Genomic DNA, 17,957 nt, shown 5'->3' on the forward strand with positions numbered 1-17,957 from the left:
ACACAGATCATTTCTTCTTCTCTTTTCTTTATCAGGTGTTAAATGCTCTGAAACTCAACGACTCACAGTTTCCATGTTGAGCTCACAGGATGTGATCTAACCCTCAGTCAGACAGTAAAAACAGACCAACGGGAAATGAGACGTGCTGATATTGTTTTAACACCTGAGGTCACATTTATCATAAATAATATAAACTGTGTTGTTCTAAACTTTAAATAAAGAAGGCTGCTGGAATAATAATGAGATAAACAAAGACACAGAGTTGATGGAGATGCTGAAATCATGACTCTATGGATGTGCTGGATGTCAGAGATCCTCTGAAACAATGAAAGAAAGAGAGGAGGAAGGAAATGTGTCTTTTTATTCATGCCTTCAGCTTTATTAGAAAGTTAGAGAAATATCATTGTTGTTTTTTTAGCACAAATAATTGGAATGAGAAATGAACAAATAAGAAAGCGTGCAGAAATAAGAAAGAATATAATACAGGAGGTGGAGAATCTCTCTGATTGAAGAGAGCAAAATAAAAAGCAATCCTGCAAAATCCTGCAGCAGGAATTTGCAGCTTGTAGAAACACTTGGATGGATAACCATGTTTATGTGCGGTCTGTAGAGACAATCAGTAATCTACAAACCATCACAGAGACTGTTTTCATTGTTATATACAGAGAACAGCTGGTTAGAAAGTCCAATTAATGTTTGTGCCACCTTGTATTGTAACCATGAGAGGGCTGCTATCACACTGTATATGTGCAGAGTCTGTAACAATTATAGCAAGCTAGCAGAAGCTAAAATATAATGAAATGTAAGAGAAACACTAAAATGATCAAATGCAGAATGGTCTACAGACACAGCACTGACAGATTTACCATAAACCATCAAAGGTTCTCATCTTGCTCGTGCAGACTGACGCCTGTGCTTTCATGACATTTAGAATGATTTCATTGTCTTCTTGATCCACTTCAGTTGTTTCCTTGAGATAAACGAGTAGACTCCAGGTTTTTTAATGACACCACAACCCCGTCCAAAAGAAGTGACTCCAACCAGCGCTCCATCACACAGCAGCGGGCCTCCTGAATCCCCCTGCAGCAAGAACAAACACATGACAGTGTTTCAGGTGTTGAGCTGAATGAACATTTACCTCAAACAAGGAAACATACATGGATTCTTCATACGTACCTGACAGGTATCAGCGACGTTTGTACCATCTGAACCAGCACATATCATGTGTTTGGTGATAACAGGTCTGTGGTTGTAATAATCACGAGAGTTGCACTTCTGTCTGTCCACCACAGTCACATTGACAGACTTGAGGACGTCTGATGATCGTGTTGTTTCGGTTCGTCCCCATCCAGCCACCAGACATGTGCTGCCAGCTGCCGGGTCTCTGATGGTTTTGCCTAATTTGAGCCATTTGACTGTCCTGGTCAGAGTCGCTGGTTCCTGAAGCTAAAAAAAGAAACACTGAGTGACACTGATGTAGTAACTTTACAGAGTTGGTCTTAAAGCTAATATTTATGCAGCACTGTGCTAAAGTCTTGAACCGTCATTTATTTGCATGTTTTACTTTGAAAATGGGAAATATGTGCAGTATTATTGAAACGTAAACATACACAGACATACGTCATGTAAGGTAAAAACAAATGTATCCATCTTATTTTTGGGCATTAGTTTACCACCTTACCTTCACCAACATGAGGTCGTTGCCCTTGGTTACACGGGTATAGTTGGGATGTGGAAAAAGTTTCTCAACCTCTCGGATCTGCTTTGAATCTTTTTCCTCTTTCCTGATGGAGTGCGCTCCCAGGACCACCTTATACATACTGTCAAAGAAAAGTTACAGTTTACACATTTAAAGGGTTAACAGATCAGGAGTTTCTATAAGAATAATCATATTAATGCTATTAGTGTATATATTAATACATTTGGCTGCGTAATGGCTCTAAGTCTCTGATGATCATCAGAGACTTAGCAACATCGTAGCATCGTATTTCCTCCAGCTGAAGTACAAATTTCAACAATATAAAATATTATGAATCAAGAATAAGAAAAAAATAAGAATTCAATAATATAAAATGTTTTAAGAGTTGTAAATATCTGTACAGCCATTGGTTTAAACACCTTGACATGTATAATTATAGAAACGTGTGTTTTTTGACCTTTGAAGGATTTTACACATTTTACTTCACCTTAAACATCTTAAAAACGTTCAGCTTTATTATTTAAAAGGCAGATTTTCTTCATGTGTGAATGTAATGAAAGCAGAATTAGAGAAACATTTATTTTTTTAAATACATTTATGATGTGATAAACCTCTGTTTTCATTTAAGCTGTTGTCTTTCAGGCATTTCATGGAGACAAACTTTGACCTGTTTGATTTCTGTCTCTAATGTAAGAAAACAAGAATATAAGATGAGGAAAGACATGTAAATATAGCAACGTGCTAAAATGTTTGTACTGACCTTCGCAGTAAAATGGTAATGCACTCACTCTAAACCAGTATGTATTAGTGGAGTGAGAGTATGGACATTACAATTTATCACAATTAAAAAAGGAGACAATATTTCACACAGTCTGTAAAAAATAAATAATGTAATTTTTTTTATAGAAAAAAAATAAGAAAAAATTAAAAGTTCCTGTTCCTACCGAGTGCAGTGGGCAGCCGTCAGCACCCACTGTGGATCGATCAATGTCCCTCCACACAAAGACAGTTTACGTGTATAAGCCATGAAAGGCAGCGAGTGCGGCTCAACTTCTTTCCCTTGAATGATCTCAGAACCATGACCTGAAACATAAATCAGCACATGATCAAGTCAAGAACAGATGAGTGAAAAAACACTCTGCACCAAGATATCAGCAATGTGTTATTTGTTGTTTACATAACACAATTATTCATTAATTCATTAAAGCACAATAGAAACGTCACCTGGCTGTGTGATGAAGAGGAGCACACACGAGAGGAAAAGACTGACACTCCTCAGGTAGAACATTTTTCCTGGCTGTGGTAGATCAGACGTTGAATGCAGTGAAACCCACTGTGATGAATTACACACAAAACTGATGATGTTGTTTTGATGCCTGTGGTCAGACTAGTCATAAGTGATGACCTTAAGCTCTTTTTATATCATGCATTATCTCACATCAAAACTTGGTGCAACGCTTTGAGCAACACGTGTGAATGTTTCTAGCAGCAGCTCACAGTTTCAGTGGGTGTGGGTCCACACTGTCAGTTACACTCATGAGTGTTTCTAAATGCCCCATTTTAATTAGAATATTTATGAAAGTAAATGATCTGTTATTTTTTATACTTCCTTCAGCCGGGATCGCTGTCCAAGGAGCTGGAAACTGTCGTCCTGTCAACAGCTCGTACGGCGTGAAACCCGTGGATTGGTTAACAGAACACCTTATGGTCATTAATGCAATGGGCAGGGCTGCAATCCAATTTAGCCCCGTTTGTGCACAAATCTTGGCTATTTTGTTTTTCAAATTTAGGTTCATTCTTTCTACTTTTCCTTGGGACTGAGGATGATACACTGTCCCACACCTGTGTTGCACCCCCAGCCTCTGTTCTACTTCTGCCAAATCTTTATTTTTGAAATGGGTCCCATTATCTGACCGAATTCATTTGGGAAACCCATGTCTGGGGATGTAATTGTCACGATCGGGCGAATTACACACAGTAATTGTGGCCAGGCATCTACACACACCAATAAATACCTGACTCCTCCTGGACCCACGCCGATCATGTCAGTGAAGTCGATGACGATCTCTTCTCCTGGTCTCTCTGGAATGGGAAACTTACCCGCTTCTGGCTTTATCACTGGCTTTGGATTGCGCCTCCCACAGATCAAGCACGTCCTGGCTTACTCCTTAATCATATCTTTCAAAAATGGGTGCCACCAATGGCACAGATGTCTCTCCGTCTGGGCCACACCCACATGACCGAGCCCATGGGTTTCGGCGATCTTCTGTTTTGCAGTCAGCACAGGTCTTCCCTTGGGTCCTCTCCACAGACCTCCTTCCTCCCATGCTCCTCGGCTCTTCCACACCCCCTTCTCCTCCGGGGCTGCCTCCTCTTGGGCCTTTCTGCCCTCCTCCATCATGTTGACTCCTGATTCCTCCTCTACAATTCTGTTGGAGAAAGATGTTGATTCTATTTAATTACTGGAGAAAAATAATAGATTTCTCTGCATTTGTTTTATACGTGCATTCAATTAAAAAAATTTGCTAAGTACTGTTCAGAATACCACAATAGGGAGGATGGTGTAGGTTTAAGTTCATTATAAAGGCTTTATGGCTTTTCCTATAATACCATGGTGGTACCAGTCAGAATGCCTGGGCTGATTTTTTGTCCCAGTCCAGCCCTGCCTATGACTCATTCATGTCATTGAGATATGTCTCCGGTATCAGCTACCACTGTTTCCTTCTCAGGAGTTTGGGTTCGTGTTACCGGCACCAGACCTAGGGGAATCTGGACCGGCAGCAAGCGGCACACAGGCTAGAGAGCACTCCGTAGCCAAATATGAGCAAACTGTGGATTAATAGAGAGGACACCGAAGTTAGCATCTTGCTCAGGCCGGAGCTCATTTATTTCTCCACATATACACAATACAAATCACACTAGACCATGCATTCTTCCCATAAAATAACAGAGTTCATAAACAAAAATAAAGTTAAAAAAAGCATTCTCTCAAAAGCAAAATAAATACAAACTAATTCAAAATGACTTTACATACTCACAACTTAAAACACTCACGGCTAAAGCATAACAACATACCAAAATAACCCATCTCACATTCACACAACCTTTCCCCACATTCGCGCCATATACGCTATTACTTTTGAACATGGCGTCCCCTGAACGCAACACAACATGGCGGCAGACGACTGCAAACGTTGTTTCACCAACAAAAAACTTTCCCCTTAATACATGTACTCAGTACTGCTTGGCTAACACTAAAACAAACACTACAACACATTTTCTGAAGTCGCAGGTTGCCACTGTCATAGCATATACTTACAGTGCTACGTAGCATTATAGCATTATGCCGATGATACACTAATACTCATTACAACAAAATACCACAAAACAACATCATCACAATCATCTCAAAATATAGCCGAACAGTTGTTACTCAACTTACATGACATTTTGAACCAGTTCAGTAACATAAAAGTTTGTTTGTCAGTACCTGTGGATTAATAGAGAGGACACCGAAGTTAGCGTCTTGCTGAGGCCGGAGCTCATTTATTTCTGAGCTGCGCATGCGCAGAGCCTATAGCTAGAATCTCTCTGGTAGTTTCACAGCAGCGCAAGAGCACCATCTACTGGCATAATGAAATATAACCATGGTCTGGCAACACATAACAATGTCAAAATAAGTCACAATAATAAACAAAAAATAAGGGGGTAATTGGTTTTCTTACAAAAATAAACATGTAGCTTTTTCAACCTCCTACATTCGCAGTCCCGGCAGGGCAGGACTACTACTTAAGTAGTCTGGCTTTTGTAGAATGTTTTATGTCTTGATATTTTGCTTTCTTTGTGTTTTTTTTTTATTCCCTTCTGTTTTTATTATTATTATTATTCATTTTATATATTTTCACATGTTTTTAATTTTTTGGTCAGTCCAGTGAAGCAATTTGTTTCTTTGGTTTTGAAGGAACAGAACAGAAATATATCATTAATATTAATCCTCAGCGTCCTGCTCCTCTGCAAACCTGTCAGACTTCAGTTTATAGGGTGATTAGCAGCTCTTTATTACACCACACATGCAAACACTTCCTTCTTGTTCTTACGCAAATCATTTCTTCTTCTCTTTTCTTTATCAGGTGTTAAATGCTCTGAAACTCAACGACTCACAGTTTCCATGTTGAGCTCACAGGATGTGATCTAACCCTCAGTCCGACAGTAAAAACAGACCAGCGGGAAATGAGACGTGCTGATATTGTTTTAACACCTGAGGTCACATTTATCATAAATAATATAAACTGTGTTGTTCTAAACTTTAAATAAAGAAGGCTGCTGGAATAATAATGAGATAAACAAAGACACAGAGTTGATGGAGATGCTGAAATCATGACTCTATGGATGTGCTGGATGTCAGAGATCCTCTGAAACAATGAAAGAAAGAGAGGAGGAAGGAAATGTGTCTTTTTATTCATGCCTTCAGCTTTATTAGAAAGTTAGAGAAATATCATTGTTGGTTTTTTAGCACAAATATTTGGAATGAGAAATGAACAAATAAGAAAGCGTGCAGAAATAAGAAAGAATATAATACAGGAGGTGGTGAATCTCTCTGATTGAAGAGAGCAAAATAAAAAGCAATCCTGCAAAATCCTGCAGCAGGAATTTGCAGCTTGCAGAAACACTTGGATGGATAACCATGTTTATGTGCGGTCTGTAGAGACAATCAGTAATCTACAAACCATCACAAGACTGTTTTCATTGTTATATACAGAGAACAGCTGGTTAGAAAGTCCAATAATGTTTGTGCCACCTTGTATTGTAACCATGAGAGGGCTGCTATCACACTGTATATGTGCAGAGTGTGTAACAATTATAGCAAGCTAGCAGAAGCTAAAATATAATGAAATGTAAGAGAAACACTAAAATGATCAAATGCAGAATGGTCTACAGACACAGCACTGACAGATTTACCATAAACCATCAAAGGTTCTCATCTTGCTCGTGCAGACTGACGCCTGTGCTTTCATGACATTTAGAATGATTTCATTGTCTTCTTGATCCACTTCAGTTGTTTCCTTGAGATAAACGAGTAGACTCCAGGTTTTTTAATGACACCACAACCCCGTCCAAAAGAAGTGACTCCAACCAGCGCTCCATCACACAGCAGCGGGCCTCCTGAATCCCCCTGCAGCAAGAACAAACACATGACAGTGTTTCAGGTGTTGAGCTGAATGAACATTTACCTCAAACAAGGAAACATACATGGATTCTTCATACGTACCTGACAGGTATCAGCGACGTTTGTACCATCTGAACCAGCACATATCATGTGTTTGGTGATAACAGGTCTGTGGTTGTAATAATCACGAGAGTTGCACTTCTGTCTGTCCACCACAGTCACATTGACAGACTTGAGGACGTCTGATGATCGTGTTGTTTCGGTTCGTCCCCATCCAGCCACCAGACATGTGCTGCCAGCTGCCGGGTCTCTGATGGTTTTGCCTAATTTGAGCCATTTGACTGTCCTGGTCAGAGTCGCTGGTTCCTGAAGCTAAAAAAAGAAACACTGAGTGACACTGATGTAGTAACTTTACAGAGTTGGTCTTAAAGCTAATATTTATGCAGCACTGTGCTAAAGTCTTGAACCGTCATTTATTTGCATGTTTTACTTTGAAAATGGGAAATATGTGCAGTATTATTGAAACGTAAACATACACAGACATACGTCATGTAAGGTAAAAACAAATGTATCCATCTTATTTTTGGGCATTAGTTTACCACCTTACCTTCACCAACATGAGGTCGTTGCCCTTGGTTACACGGGTATAGTTGGGATGTGGAAAAAGTTTCTCAACCTCTCGGATCTGCTTTGAATCTTTTTCCTTTTTCCTGATGGAGTGCGCTCCCAGGACCACCTTATACATACTGTCAAAGAAAAGTTACAGTTTACACATTTAAAGGGTTAACAGATCAGGAGTTTCTATAAGAATAATCATATTAATGCTATTAGTGTATATATTAATACATTTGGCTGCGTAATGGCTCTAAGTCTCTGATGATCATCAGAGACTTAGCAACATCGTAGCATCGTATTTCCTCCAGCTGAAGTACAAATTTCAACAATATAAAATATTATGAATCAAGAATAAGAAAAAAATAAGAATTCAATAATATAAAATGTTTTAAGAGTTGTAAATATCTGTACAGCCATTGGTTTAAACACCTTGACATGTATAATTATAGAAACGTGTGTTTTTTGACCTTTGAAGGATTTTACACATTTTACTTCACCTTAAACATCTTAAAAACGTTCAGCTTTATTATTTAAAAGGCAGATTTTCTTCATGTGTGAATGTAATGAAAGCAGAATTAGAGAAACATTTATTTTTTTAAATACATTTATGATGTGATAAACCTCTGTTTTCATTTAAGCTGTTGTCTTTCAGGCATTTCATGGAGACAAACTTTGACCTGTTTGATTTCTGTCTCTAATGTAAGAAAACAAGAATATAAGATGAGGAAAGACATGTAAATATAGCAACGTGCTAAAATGTTTGTACTGACCTTCGCAGTAAAATGGTAATGCACTCACTCTAAACCAGTATGTATTAGTGGAGTGAGAGTATGGACATTACAATTTATCACAATTAAAAAAGGAGACAATATTTCACACAGTCTGTAAAAAATAAATAATGTAATTTTTTTTATAGAAAAAAAATAAGAAAAAATTAAAAGTTCCTGTTCCTACCGAGTGCAGTGGGCAGCCGTCAGCACCCACTGTGGATCGATCAATGTCCCTCCACACAAAGACAGTTTACGTGTATAAGCCATGAAAGGCAGCGAGTGCGGCTCAACTTCTTTCCCTTGAATGATCTCAGAACCATGACCTGAAACATAAATCAGCACATGATCAAGTCAAGAACAGATGAGTGAAAAAACACTCTGCACCAAGATATCAGCAATGTGTTATTTGTTGTTTACATAACACAATTATTCATTAATTCATTAAAGCACAATAGAAACGTCACCTGGCTGTGTGATGAAGAGGAGCACACACGAGAGGAAAAGACTGACACTCCTCAGGCAGAACATTTTTCCTGGCTGTGGTAGATCAGACGTTGAATGCAGTGAAACCCACTGTGATGAATTACACACAAAACTGATGATGTTGTTTTGATGCCTGTGGTCAGACTAGTCATAAGTGATGACCTTAAGCTCTTTTTATATCATGCATTATCTCACATCAAAACTTGGTGCAACGCTTTGAGCAACACGTGTGAATGTTTCTAGCAGCAGCTCCCAGTTTCAGTGGGTGTGGGTCCACACTGTCAGTTACACTCATGAGTGTTTCTAAATGCCCCGTTTTAATTAGAATATTTATGAAAGTAAATGATCTGTTATTTTTTATACTTCCTTCAGCTGGGATCGCTGTCCAAGGAGCTGGAAACTGTCGTCCTGTCAATAGCTCGTACGGCGTGAAACCCGTGGATTGGTTAACAGAACACCTTATGGTCATTAATGCAATGGGCAGGGCTGCAATCCAATTTAGCCCCGTTTGTGCACAAATCTTGGCTATTTTGTTTTTCAAATTTAGGTTCATTCTTTCTACTTTTCCTTGGGACTGAGGATGATACACTGTCCCACACCTGTGTTGCACCCCCAGCCTCTGTTCTACTTCTGCCAAATCTTTATTTTTGAAATGGGTCCCATTATCTGACCGAATTCATTTGGGATGTCTGGGGATGCAATTGTCACGATCGGGCGAATTACACACAGTAATTGTGGCCAGCCAGTCAGGGCATCTACACACACCAATAAATACCTGACTCCTCCTGGACCCACGCCGATCATGTCAGTGAAGTCGATGACGATCTCTTCTCCTGGTCTCTCTGGAATGGGAAACTTACCCGCTTCTGGCTTTATCACTGGCTTTGGATTGCGCCTCCCACAGATCAAGCACGTCCTGGCTTTCTCCTTAATCATATCTTTCAAAAATGGGTGCCACCAATGGCACAGATGTCTCTCCGTCTGGGCCACACCCACATGACCGAGCCCATGGGCTTCGGCGATCTTCTGTTTTGCAGTCAGCACAGGTCTTCCCTTGGGTCCTCTCCACAGACCTCCTTCCTCCCATGCTCCTCGGCTCTTCCACACCCCCTTCTCCTCCGGGGCTGCCTCCTCTCTGGCCTTTCCGCCTTCCTCCATCATGTTGACTCCTGATTCCTCTTCTACAATTCTGTTGGAGAAAGATGTTGATTCTATTTAATTACTGGAGAAAAATAATAGATTTCTCTGCATTTGTTTTATACGTGCATTAAATTAAAAAAATTTGCTAAGTACTGTTCAGAATACCACAATAGGGAGGATGGTGTAGGTTTAAGTTTATTATAAAGGCTTTATGGCTTTTCCTATAATACCATGGTGGTACCAGTCAGAATGCCTGGGCTGATTTTTTGTCCCAGTCCAGCCCTGCCTATGACTCATTCATGTCATTGAGATATGTCTCCGGTATCAGCTACCACTGTTTCCTTCTCAGGAGTTTGGGTTCGTGTTACCGGCACCAGACCTAGGGGAATCTGGACCGGCAGCAAGCGGCACACAGGCTAGAGAGCACTGCGTAGCCAAATATGGGCAAACTGTGGATTAATAGAGAGGACACCGAAGTTAGCGTCTTGCTCAGGCCGGAGCTCATTTACTTCTGAGCTGCGCATGCGCAGAACCTATAGCTAGAGTCTCTCTGGTAGTTCCACAGCAGCGCAAGAGCACCATCTACTGGCATAATGAAATATAACCATGGTCTGGCAACACATAATGTCAAAATAAGTCACAATAATAAACAAAAAATAAGGGGGTAATTGGTTTTCTTACAAAAATAAACATGTAGCTTTTTCAACCTGCTACACTCTCCCCTGCTTTAAGAGATGGCTCCGGACATCTGGAACCAAACTAACACACTTCATGGCGTTTGCCCAAAGTCTTTAAAGTCAAATAGTCAAAACTGTTACAGTTCCAGGAGTAATGTCAAAAGGTCTTTTGGTCACCAGTCTAACATGCCCATACTGGTGTGGGGTAATAACAGTATGGAACAGCTGGGTAAAGTGGCATGTGGCAGGGAACATATGCAAGCATCATGTTTGCTCCAGGTCTCCAGAGCTGATATGAAGGCTGTCCCATTTGGCTATATGTAAAAACCTCTCTCGGTTTCACAGCTCTGGTCGACCTCCGTATTGGTGGCACATCCCATTCTGGTGTCTCTGGGGCAGGGTCCCTGTTATCCACACAGCTCTCCGACCCCGTGTCCTCCATAAGATCCTCGGTTGCAGGTTCCTCCTGGGTTTCCACAGTTGGTGATGAAACAACAGGCATTGGGAAATCTGCTGGTTCTGTAGATACAGCTGGTGGGACTGCACTTTCCTGCTGCACTTCCACTGATTCCATTTCGTGTCTTATTGGCTGAAACTCAGGAGCTACAGCTCTCAGTTCACTGTGTGGTCTCGGCTGAGGCCTTTTGGGGTTAACTCTCCTCCAATGATACACAGGTATAGTTCTCAGGCTGTATGTGTACCCGTCCTCTTCATCTGAATGATCAGACTCATGTTCCACTGTTTCATTGGGGTTTGTCTCTCCCAGTCTTTGTGTTTGTCTTTTCTGACGTCTGTGCTGATCTTGCTCTACCGGCAAATCAGTCACAAGCAGCAGGAGGTTTTGATGCAGGACACGAAGGGTTTTGTCTCCTGTTTCTGATTGTACCCTATATACAGGTCCATCTCCAATCTTCTCAACAACTCTGTGAATTTTCTTTTCCCAGTAGGCACGGAGTTTGCCTGGACCACCTCGCTCGGAGAGGTTTCTGACAAGCACTCGATCTCCTGGTTGCAGTGCAATGTCTTTGATGTGCTGATCATAATACTTTTTCCCCTTTGCAGAGGACTTTGCACTGTTTTCTGAAGCAATTTTATAGGCTTCCTGCATGCGTGCAGCCCACTTTTGTGCATACTCCTGTCTGGACTGTGACTCTTTTTCAGGCTTTAAATCAAAAAGCAGATCAACAGGCAAGCGTGGGGCTCTTCCATAAAGGAGGAAGAAAGGTGAATAGCCCGTTGCCTCATGTCTTGTGCAGTTATATGCATGCACTATATGGGGCAAATGATCCTTCCATTCTGCCTTTTTCTCCTCATGAAGAGTCCGTAGCATTTGTAGAAGCGTTCTATTTAGACGCTCAACAGAATTTCCCTGTGGGTGGTAGGGGGTTGTTCGAGAGTGGCCTATTCCTGCCAGCTGTTTGAGTCTTTGGAAAAGGTTGTTCTCAAACTCCCGGCCTTGGTCATGATGCAGCTTTTCAGGGTACCCGAAGCGCGGGATAAAGTCAAGAAAGATTTTCTCAGCTGCTGTTTTGCCAGATTTATTCTTAGTCGGGTAAGCTTGGGCAAAACGGTTAAAGTGATCTACCAAGACTAAAATGTACTCAAAGCCACCTTTACTTGGTTCTAGATGTAAATAGTCAACCGAAATGAGTTCAAAGGGGGCACTGGTTGTTATCGAGCCCATTGGTGCTCTCTCTGGGACACTTGGCCGTTTTTGTTTGATACAAGGGCACTGGCGAATGACATAGTCCTCAATTTCACGCTGCATAAAAGGCCAGTAAAACCTCTCCCTTGCTAACTGAATGACTTTGTCAGCATCAACATGTCCCATATCATCATGCAGGTGTTTCAGTACAGTTTGCTTCAGCTTACTGGGTAGAATCAGCTGTTTTCTTTGTCCAGTCTGTCTGTACAGTATTCCTTCCTCGAGTACAAGTCTGTTCCATTCATGTACTAGCCTACGGGTCTCTTGTCCTAGCTGTCTCTTATCTTTACTATTAGGACTCCATCTACTCTTTTTCAAGTTTATCACCTCCCAGATAGGGGGGTCCTCCTTCTGCGCAGCCCTGATGTTTTCTGGGGTGATGACAGGGGCACCTTCAGGGGTTGTGTCATCAACACAGTGCAGTGCAGCCACCCATGGTACATCACCATCTCTCATGGCTTTGTCTCCTTGCCAGATTGCAGAAACCACTTCCGGGGACAGTGTCTCAGTATACTCCATGAGGTGTTCCTGGAGTGGCAATGGATAGCGGGAGAGCGTGTCAGCATCTGTGTTGGACTTGCCTGGTCTATACTTTACAGGGAAATGGAAGTCAGCTAATTCGCCCACCCACCGATGTCCCACAGCGTTTAACTTTGCTGTGCTCAAGATGTATGTGAGGGGATTATTATCTGTGTACACTGTGAAAGTAGGTGCATAATAGAGGTAATCCCTAAATTTATCACAAATTGCCCACTTCAGGGCAAGGAATTCAAGCTTGCCAGAATGGAGATGGTAATTTTTCTCAGCAGGCGTGAGTGTCCTGGAACCATAAGCAATGACACAGAGCTTTTCCCCCTGTTGCTGATAAAGCACAGCCCCCAGGCCTTCATTTGATGCATCTGTGTGTAGCACAAAGGGCAAACTGAAATCTGGGTAAGCCAGGACAGGTGGACTGGTTAACATATCCACCAGACGTGACACCACAGTACGATGTTCTGCTGTCCATCGCACTGGTGTTTTGGAAGGAAGCTGACCACCATTTGTGCGCTTTAACTTGATTTTGGCTCTAGTTGAGCTACATTGCGGGCTAGGATCACTGGGACTCTCAATAAGCTTAAACAGTGGTCTTGCTATTCTAGAAAAGTCCTGAATGAATGTCCTGTAATAACCTAGAAACCCTAGGAGTGCTCTGACCTCTCCCACGTTCTTTGGCTCTCTGTCTCTCAAATGTTCCACTGCTTCGAGATCTTTTGGGTCTATCTGGACACCTTCACTGGTCACCAAGCGCCCAACATACCTGACCTGACGCTTAAACAGTTCACATTTTTTGGGACGTAGCTTCACACCATGCTCTCGCAGGCGGCAAAGCACACGCCTCAGATCATCAACATAGTCATGAAAAGTCTTGGAAAAGCAAAGCACATCATCTAAATATGGTGAGCAGCACTCATCCCTCAGACCATCAAGGACCCCCTCCATGCATCTCTGAAATGCTGCTGGGGCGTTGGTAAGGCCAAATGGGAGGTGGATCCACTCGTACAACCCCCAAGGCGTGCTGAATGCTGTCAGGTGTCTTAAGCTTTCATCAACAAAGCCCTGGTGGTACGCACTACCCTGGTCGAGTATTGAAAACCATGAATAGCCCCCCAAATTATCCTTGGATGCGTGGTAGTGGGTGGCGGTCAGCAATGGTTTTACGGTTAAGGCCCCGAAAGTCAATACACAAGCGTAAGCTTTTGTCTTTCTTTCGGACACACACCACCGGAGATGAGTAGGGTGATGTGGACTTTCTGATCCAGCCGTTGTCCAGCAAATTCTGAACATATTCTTTTACCTCTTTATACAAAGGTTTGGGGACTGAGTTGTAGGATGTCTGGACAGGCGTATCGTCTTTCAGATTAATTTTCAACTGCAAGCTTGGGATGCAACCAATGTCAGAGTCACTTTGGGCAAAAACATCTGACTGTTCATACAACATATCTCTAACTACCTTTTGTTCATCCTCTGTCAGGTAGGACAAATCAACAGGTGGATGCCATCTCTGACCTTCATTGACTTCTGTCTGGTGCTTTTCGTTACCTAGCTGAACTGAACACACTTTTACATTTGTATGGGCTGATGACCCTGCGTCAGCAGAGAGATACTTGACAGGTTTTACTTCAGTCACCTCTTCCAATGTACCTAAGACTGTTCTTTTGGAGAGAAAAATGTCATGTTTGGTAGGATTCTGAATGGGAATCTTAACAATTTTTGTCAACCCACTGGGGACATCTACCAAAGCTGGGAACAACTCCAAACCCTCAGGGCAGCTGTTCTCTAGATTTGGTTGGAAGAGTCGTGGGCCACCTCTTGGCCATTCTCTGACTCTACACTTTACTTCACAAATCTGTCCTGCAGGAATCATTACACCTTTTTTTCCTGTTCTCACACTATACTCAGGATCTATTTCATCAGGGGTGGGCATCTGAAGTGCTGAAACTAGAGCATCTACTGCACTGCTGCTGACACTTAACGCTTCTTTGAGGAGCACAGAAAGGTCAGCCCCACCTCTCTGTTCTTTATTGGTTTTTAGGATTTCAGCTATTACATTGCTGCCTAAAATAGGACAGTTAAGGTGGTGCTGACTGATAAGCACTGGCACTTATATGGCGACATGCCCATAATTCACACTCTGAATTTGAAGTTCCGTGTCTGCCCAACCATCAAATGGAACATCTGTACCATTAGCTGCCACTATTTCCAGAGGCTGGTCTGAAAGGAAGGACTCGAGTGGCTTGATCTTAATGTGGGGGATATTTTTCTCTATCCACGCTCTTGATACCATGGTCACTTGGGCCCCTGAATCAAGCAGCATCTTAAGTGGTACTCCATTGATGGCACATGAGACCATACATCTGTTCCCAATAAGCTGTGCAGTGGGTTTCACTGGTGGTGCAGGACTGGGTGCATTTGATCTCACCACACTTGAAGTCTTAGCAAAACTGGTGTGTGCTGGGGACTCCTCGGCTTGTTCGGTCACTGGCAGCCCCTCTCCAGTGACCTCACCCCGTTTCCCGACACCTTACGCCGCAGGCAGCCAATAGCCCGGTGTCCTGGCTGGCCACACGCAAAGCAGTGGGGGCAGCTCACTTTGCCTTGCTGTACACAATCACCACATCTGCCCCGGTTCTCAGCTGGAGGTGTTGGAGGGTGGTTCAGGGGCGAGCAGGAGTCTCCAGATGTCACACTATCAGTCTGGCTCACTTTAGTTAGCTGTCTGGTCAGTGAAGACACTTGGGCAGTCAGTTCTCTAATAGCTGCACGGTTAGCCTGTAGCTCAGTGTCAACCTTCGCTTGCTCAGTCAAGTCAGTGTTAGCAAGCTGAGCGGCACTTACAGTCACAGGTCTGATTTTAGATGCTGTACCCAGTCGCCTCAGTCTCTCAGCTTCCTCACTGGTGGACTTTGTAATCTGTTCAAGCAAAAAGTCGTCACTAACCTGCAAGTCATTAAGAAAAGGTTTGAGGTCTTGTCTCACGTAGTTGTTTTTTTTCATTGAACCCTTGATAAAGTGTGTGAAGAAATGTGCCCTGCACAAGCTTTTTGTCATAGCTAAAGTCTGCACCAGGCTGTCGTGACTCAAATAGTACACGCTGTTTTAGCCCTGTAATTCTGTACAAAAACTGCTGTGCACTCTCTTTGTCTTGCTGCTTAGCATTACTTAGCTCTTGAAAGAGTTCAGCGCTATTCTTGTCTCGAATATGAGAGCGGAGAAGTTTCTTCAAACCATCAACTGTCAAATCATCTTTGTTGGTTAACATTTCCTTGAGAGTACCAGGCTTCATTATCTTTAGCACGGTTCTGATTATTTCACACTCAGTAAACCCTTCTTGTAACCCCTCATCAATTTGTTTGCACAGACTACTGTAGGACATATCCGAGCCAAGATCTGAAATTTGTCCACCATGCAACTTGAATTCTCTGCGTGGAAACAAAGCTGCCACATCACTGAGACTCAAAACTTGGTCATATCCTCTGGACGGCCGACTCACCCTGCCAGGGGAAACCCCAGCGACACTAGGCGCCGGTGACACTGAAGCTGGGATGTTGAAGTTCTTGGTGGGCGTATCAGTGTCTCTTAGCATCGATGAGGGAAAGGTGGAGATGTCTCTGTCCTGCGGTAGAATGGGCTGTGTGTGAGAGTCTGTGTTAGGGTGTGATGGTGAAGTGGGGATGTGGTCAGCTGGCATAGCCAGATGTCTGTCAGGATGTGTGGGGTCAGTGTGGGGTGAAGTAGGGCACTCCTGCTGCTGGTTAGGAATATCTTCCATCTCAAGCGGCACGGCCAGATGATCTCCAGCCCCTCCGACGTCCGTTGACAGCAGGTCACTCACAATGTCGTCGAGGAGCAAGAGCTGGGCCATACCTTCATCCTCCAACGCTCTCAACTTTTCACCTCTGATGTACTCAACGATCAGGTCATACAGTTCTGGTTCACTTAAGCCATCAAGATTGCGAGTCATGCTGCCATCCTCCACTGAAGAAACAACAGTGCGCAGCTGGCTCACACTCAAATCACAAAGTCTTTTCTGGATCTTTACTATCAACAACCGCCGTGGGGTAACAGTGGCCATCTTGACGTTTTGACTGTGACCTGGGCTCCCTGGATGACGCACTCAATGCAGCCTTCCCTGAGACTTTGGACACCAGTTCTGGTCGTTTGGCACACACGTCACCACTAGACGACCCCGGACGAGCCCCCAGTTGTTACCGGCACCAGACCTAGGGGAATCTGGACCGGCAGCAAGCGGCACACAGGCTAGAAAGCACTGCGTAGCCAAATATGAGCAAACTGTGGATTAATAGAGAGGACACCGAAGTTAGCATCTTGCTCAGGCCGGAGCTCATTTATTTCTCCACATATACACAATACAAATCACACTAGACCATGCATTCTTCCCATAAAATAACAGAGTTCATAAACAAAAATAAAGTTAAAAAAAAGCATTCTCTCAAAAGCAAAATAAATACAAACTAATTCAAAATGACTTTACATACTCACAACTTAAACAAAACACTCACGGCTAAAGCACAACAACATACCAAAATAACCCATCTCACATTCACACAACCTTTCCCCACATTCACGCCATATACGCTATTACTTTTGAACATGGCGTCCCCTGAACGCAACACAACATGGCGGCAGACGACTGCAAACGTTGTTTCACCAACAAAAAACTTTCCCCTTAATACATGTACTCAGTACTGCTTGGCTAACACTAAAACAAACACTACAACACATTTTCTGAAGTCGCAGGTTGCCACTGTCATAGCATATACTTATAGTGCTACGTAGCATTATAGCATTATGCCGATGATACACTAATACTCATTACAACAAAATACCACAAAACAACATCATCACAATCATCTCAAAATATAGCCGAACAGTTGTTACTCAACTTACATGACATTTTGAACCAGTTCAGTAACATAAAAGTTTGTTTGTCAGTACCTGTGGATTAATAGAGAGGACACCGAAGTTAGCGTCTTGCTCAGGCCGTAGCTCATTTATTTCTGAGCTGCGCATGCGCAGAGCCTATGGCTAGAGTCTCTCTGGTAGTTCCACAGCAGCGCAAGAGCACCATCTACTGGCATAATGAAATATAACCATGGTCTGGCAACACATAACAATGTCAAAATAAGTCACAATAATAAAC

At 42.6% G+C, this 17,957-nt stretch overlaps 3 protein-coding genes across 4 annotated transcripts; all 3 read right to left on the reverse strand.

Annotated features, from left to right (window-relative positions):
- Nucleotides 1-357: 357 nt before the first annotated feature.
- LOC102779721 (granzyme K-like) lies at nucleotides 358-3,962 on the reverse strand. The gene is made up of 5 exons (XM_087849543.1): nucleotides 2,924-3,962; nucleotides 2,644-2,782; nucleotides 1,682-1,820; nucleotides 1,177-1,446; nucleotides 358-1,080 (listed from the first exon to the last, which is right to left on the reverse strand). The coding sequence occupies exons 1-5, from the start codon at nucleotides 2,985-2,987 to the stop codon at nucleotides 928-930; spliced, it is 765 nt and encodes a 254-aa protein (XP_087705669.1). The 5' UTR covers nucleotides 2,988-3,962; the 3' UTR covers nucleotides 358-927.
- Nucleotides 3,963-6,496: 2,534 nt separating this feature from the next.
- LOC148100350 (granzyme K-like) lies at nucleotides 6,497-9,575 on the reverse strand. 2 transcript variants are annotated; one of them, XM_087849542.1, is made up of 6 exons: nucleotides 9,510-9,575; nucleotides 8,716-8,788; nucleotides 8,436-8,574; nucleotides 7,474-7,612; nucleotides 6,969-7,238; nucleotides 6,497-6,872 (listed from the first exon to the last, which is right to left on the reverse strand). In XM_087849542.1, exons 2-6 carry the CDS (start codon nucleotides 8,777-8,779, stop codon nucleotides 6,720-6,722), a joined length of 765 nt encoding a protein of 254 aa, XP_087705668.1. In that variant the 5' UTR covers nucleotides 8,780-8,788; nucleotides 9,510-9,575; the 3' UTR covers nucleotides 6,497-6,719. The 2 variants fall into 2 exon arrangements, with proteins under 2 accessions (XP_087705668.1, XP_087705667.1); XM_087849541.1 differs by lacking the exon at nucleotides 9,510-9,575 and having other exon boundaries at nucleotides 8,716-8,992.
- Nucleotides 9,576-9,638: 63 nt separating this feature from the next.
- LOC148100351 (uncharacterized) lies at nucleotides 9,639-17,003 on the reverse strand. The gene is made up of 2 exons (XM_087849539.1): nucleotides 16,287-17,003; nucleotides 9,639-9,923 (listed from the first exon to the last, which is right to left on the reverse strand). Exons 1-2 carry the CDS (start codon nucleotides 16,866-16,868, stop codon nucleotides 9,663-9,665), a joined length of 843 nt encoding a protein of 280 aa, XP_087705665.1. The 5' UTR covers nucleotides 16,869-17,003; the 3' UTR covers nucleotides 9,639-9,662.
- Between the last annotated feature and the right edge of the window lie 954 nt (nucleotides 17,004-17,957).

The sequence above is a fragment of the Neolamprologus brichardi genome, chromosome 12 (genome assembly GCF_056152115.1).
Source record: "Neolamprologus brichardi isolate AB-2024 chromosome 12, ASM5615211v1, whole genome shotgun sequence".
In the NCBI taxonomy this organism is placed as follows: domain Eukaryota; kingdom Metazoa; phylum Chordata; class Actinopteri; order Cichliformes; family Cichlidae; genus Neolamprologus; species Neolamprologus brichardi.

What these genes read in the sequence shown, in the direction of transcription:
- LOC102779721 (XM_087849543.1), bottom strand. Translation starts at nt 2,987, where the DNA reads ATGTTCTACCTGAGGAGTGTCAGTCTTTTCCTCTCGTGTGTGCTCCTC. An exon ending in ACGACCTCATGTTGGTGAAG is followed by an intron (nt 1,447 to 1,681) that starts GTAAGGTGGTAA and finishes TTCTTTTTTTAG; the next exon opens with CTTCAGGAACCAGCGACTCT. An exon ending in ACGTCGCTGATACCTGTCAG is followed by an intron (nt 1,081 to 1,176) that starts GTACGTATGAAG and finishes TTCTTGCTGCAG; the next exon opens with GGGGATTCAGGAGGCCCGCT.
- LOC148100350 (XM_087849542.1), bottom strand. Translation starts at nt 8,779, where the DNA reads ATGTTCTGCCTGAGGAGTGTCAGTCTTTTCCTCTCGTGTGTGCTCCTC. An exon ending in ACGGCTGCCCACTGCACTCG is followed by an intron (nt 7,613 to 8,435) that starts GTAGGAACAGGA and finishes TTTCTTTGACAG; the next exon opens with TATGTATAAGGTGGTCCTGG. An exon ending in ACGTCGCTGATACCTGTCAG is followed by an intron (nt 6,873 to 6,968) that starts GTACGTATGAAG and finishes TTCTTGCTGCAG; the next exon opens with GGGGATTCAGGAGGCCCGCT.
- LOC148100351 (XM_087849539.1), bottom strand. Translation starts at nt 16,868, where the DNA reads ATGGCCACTGTTACCCCACGGCGGTTGTTGATAGTAAAGATCCAGAAA. An exon ending in CTGGGGTTTCCCCTGGCAGG is followed by an intron (nt 9,924 to 16,286) that starts GTGAGTCGGCCG and finishes TTTCTCCAACAG; the next exon opens with AATTGTAGAAGAGGAATCAG.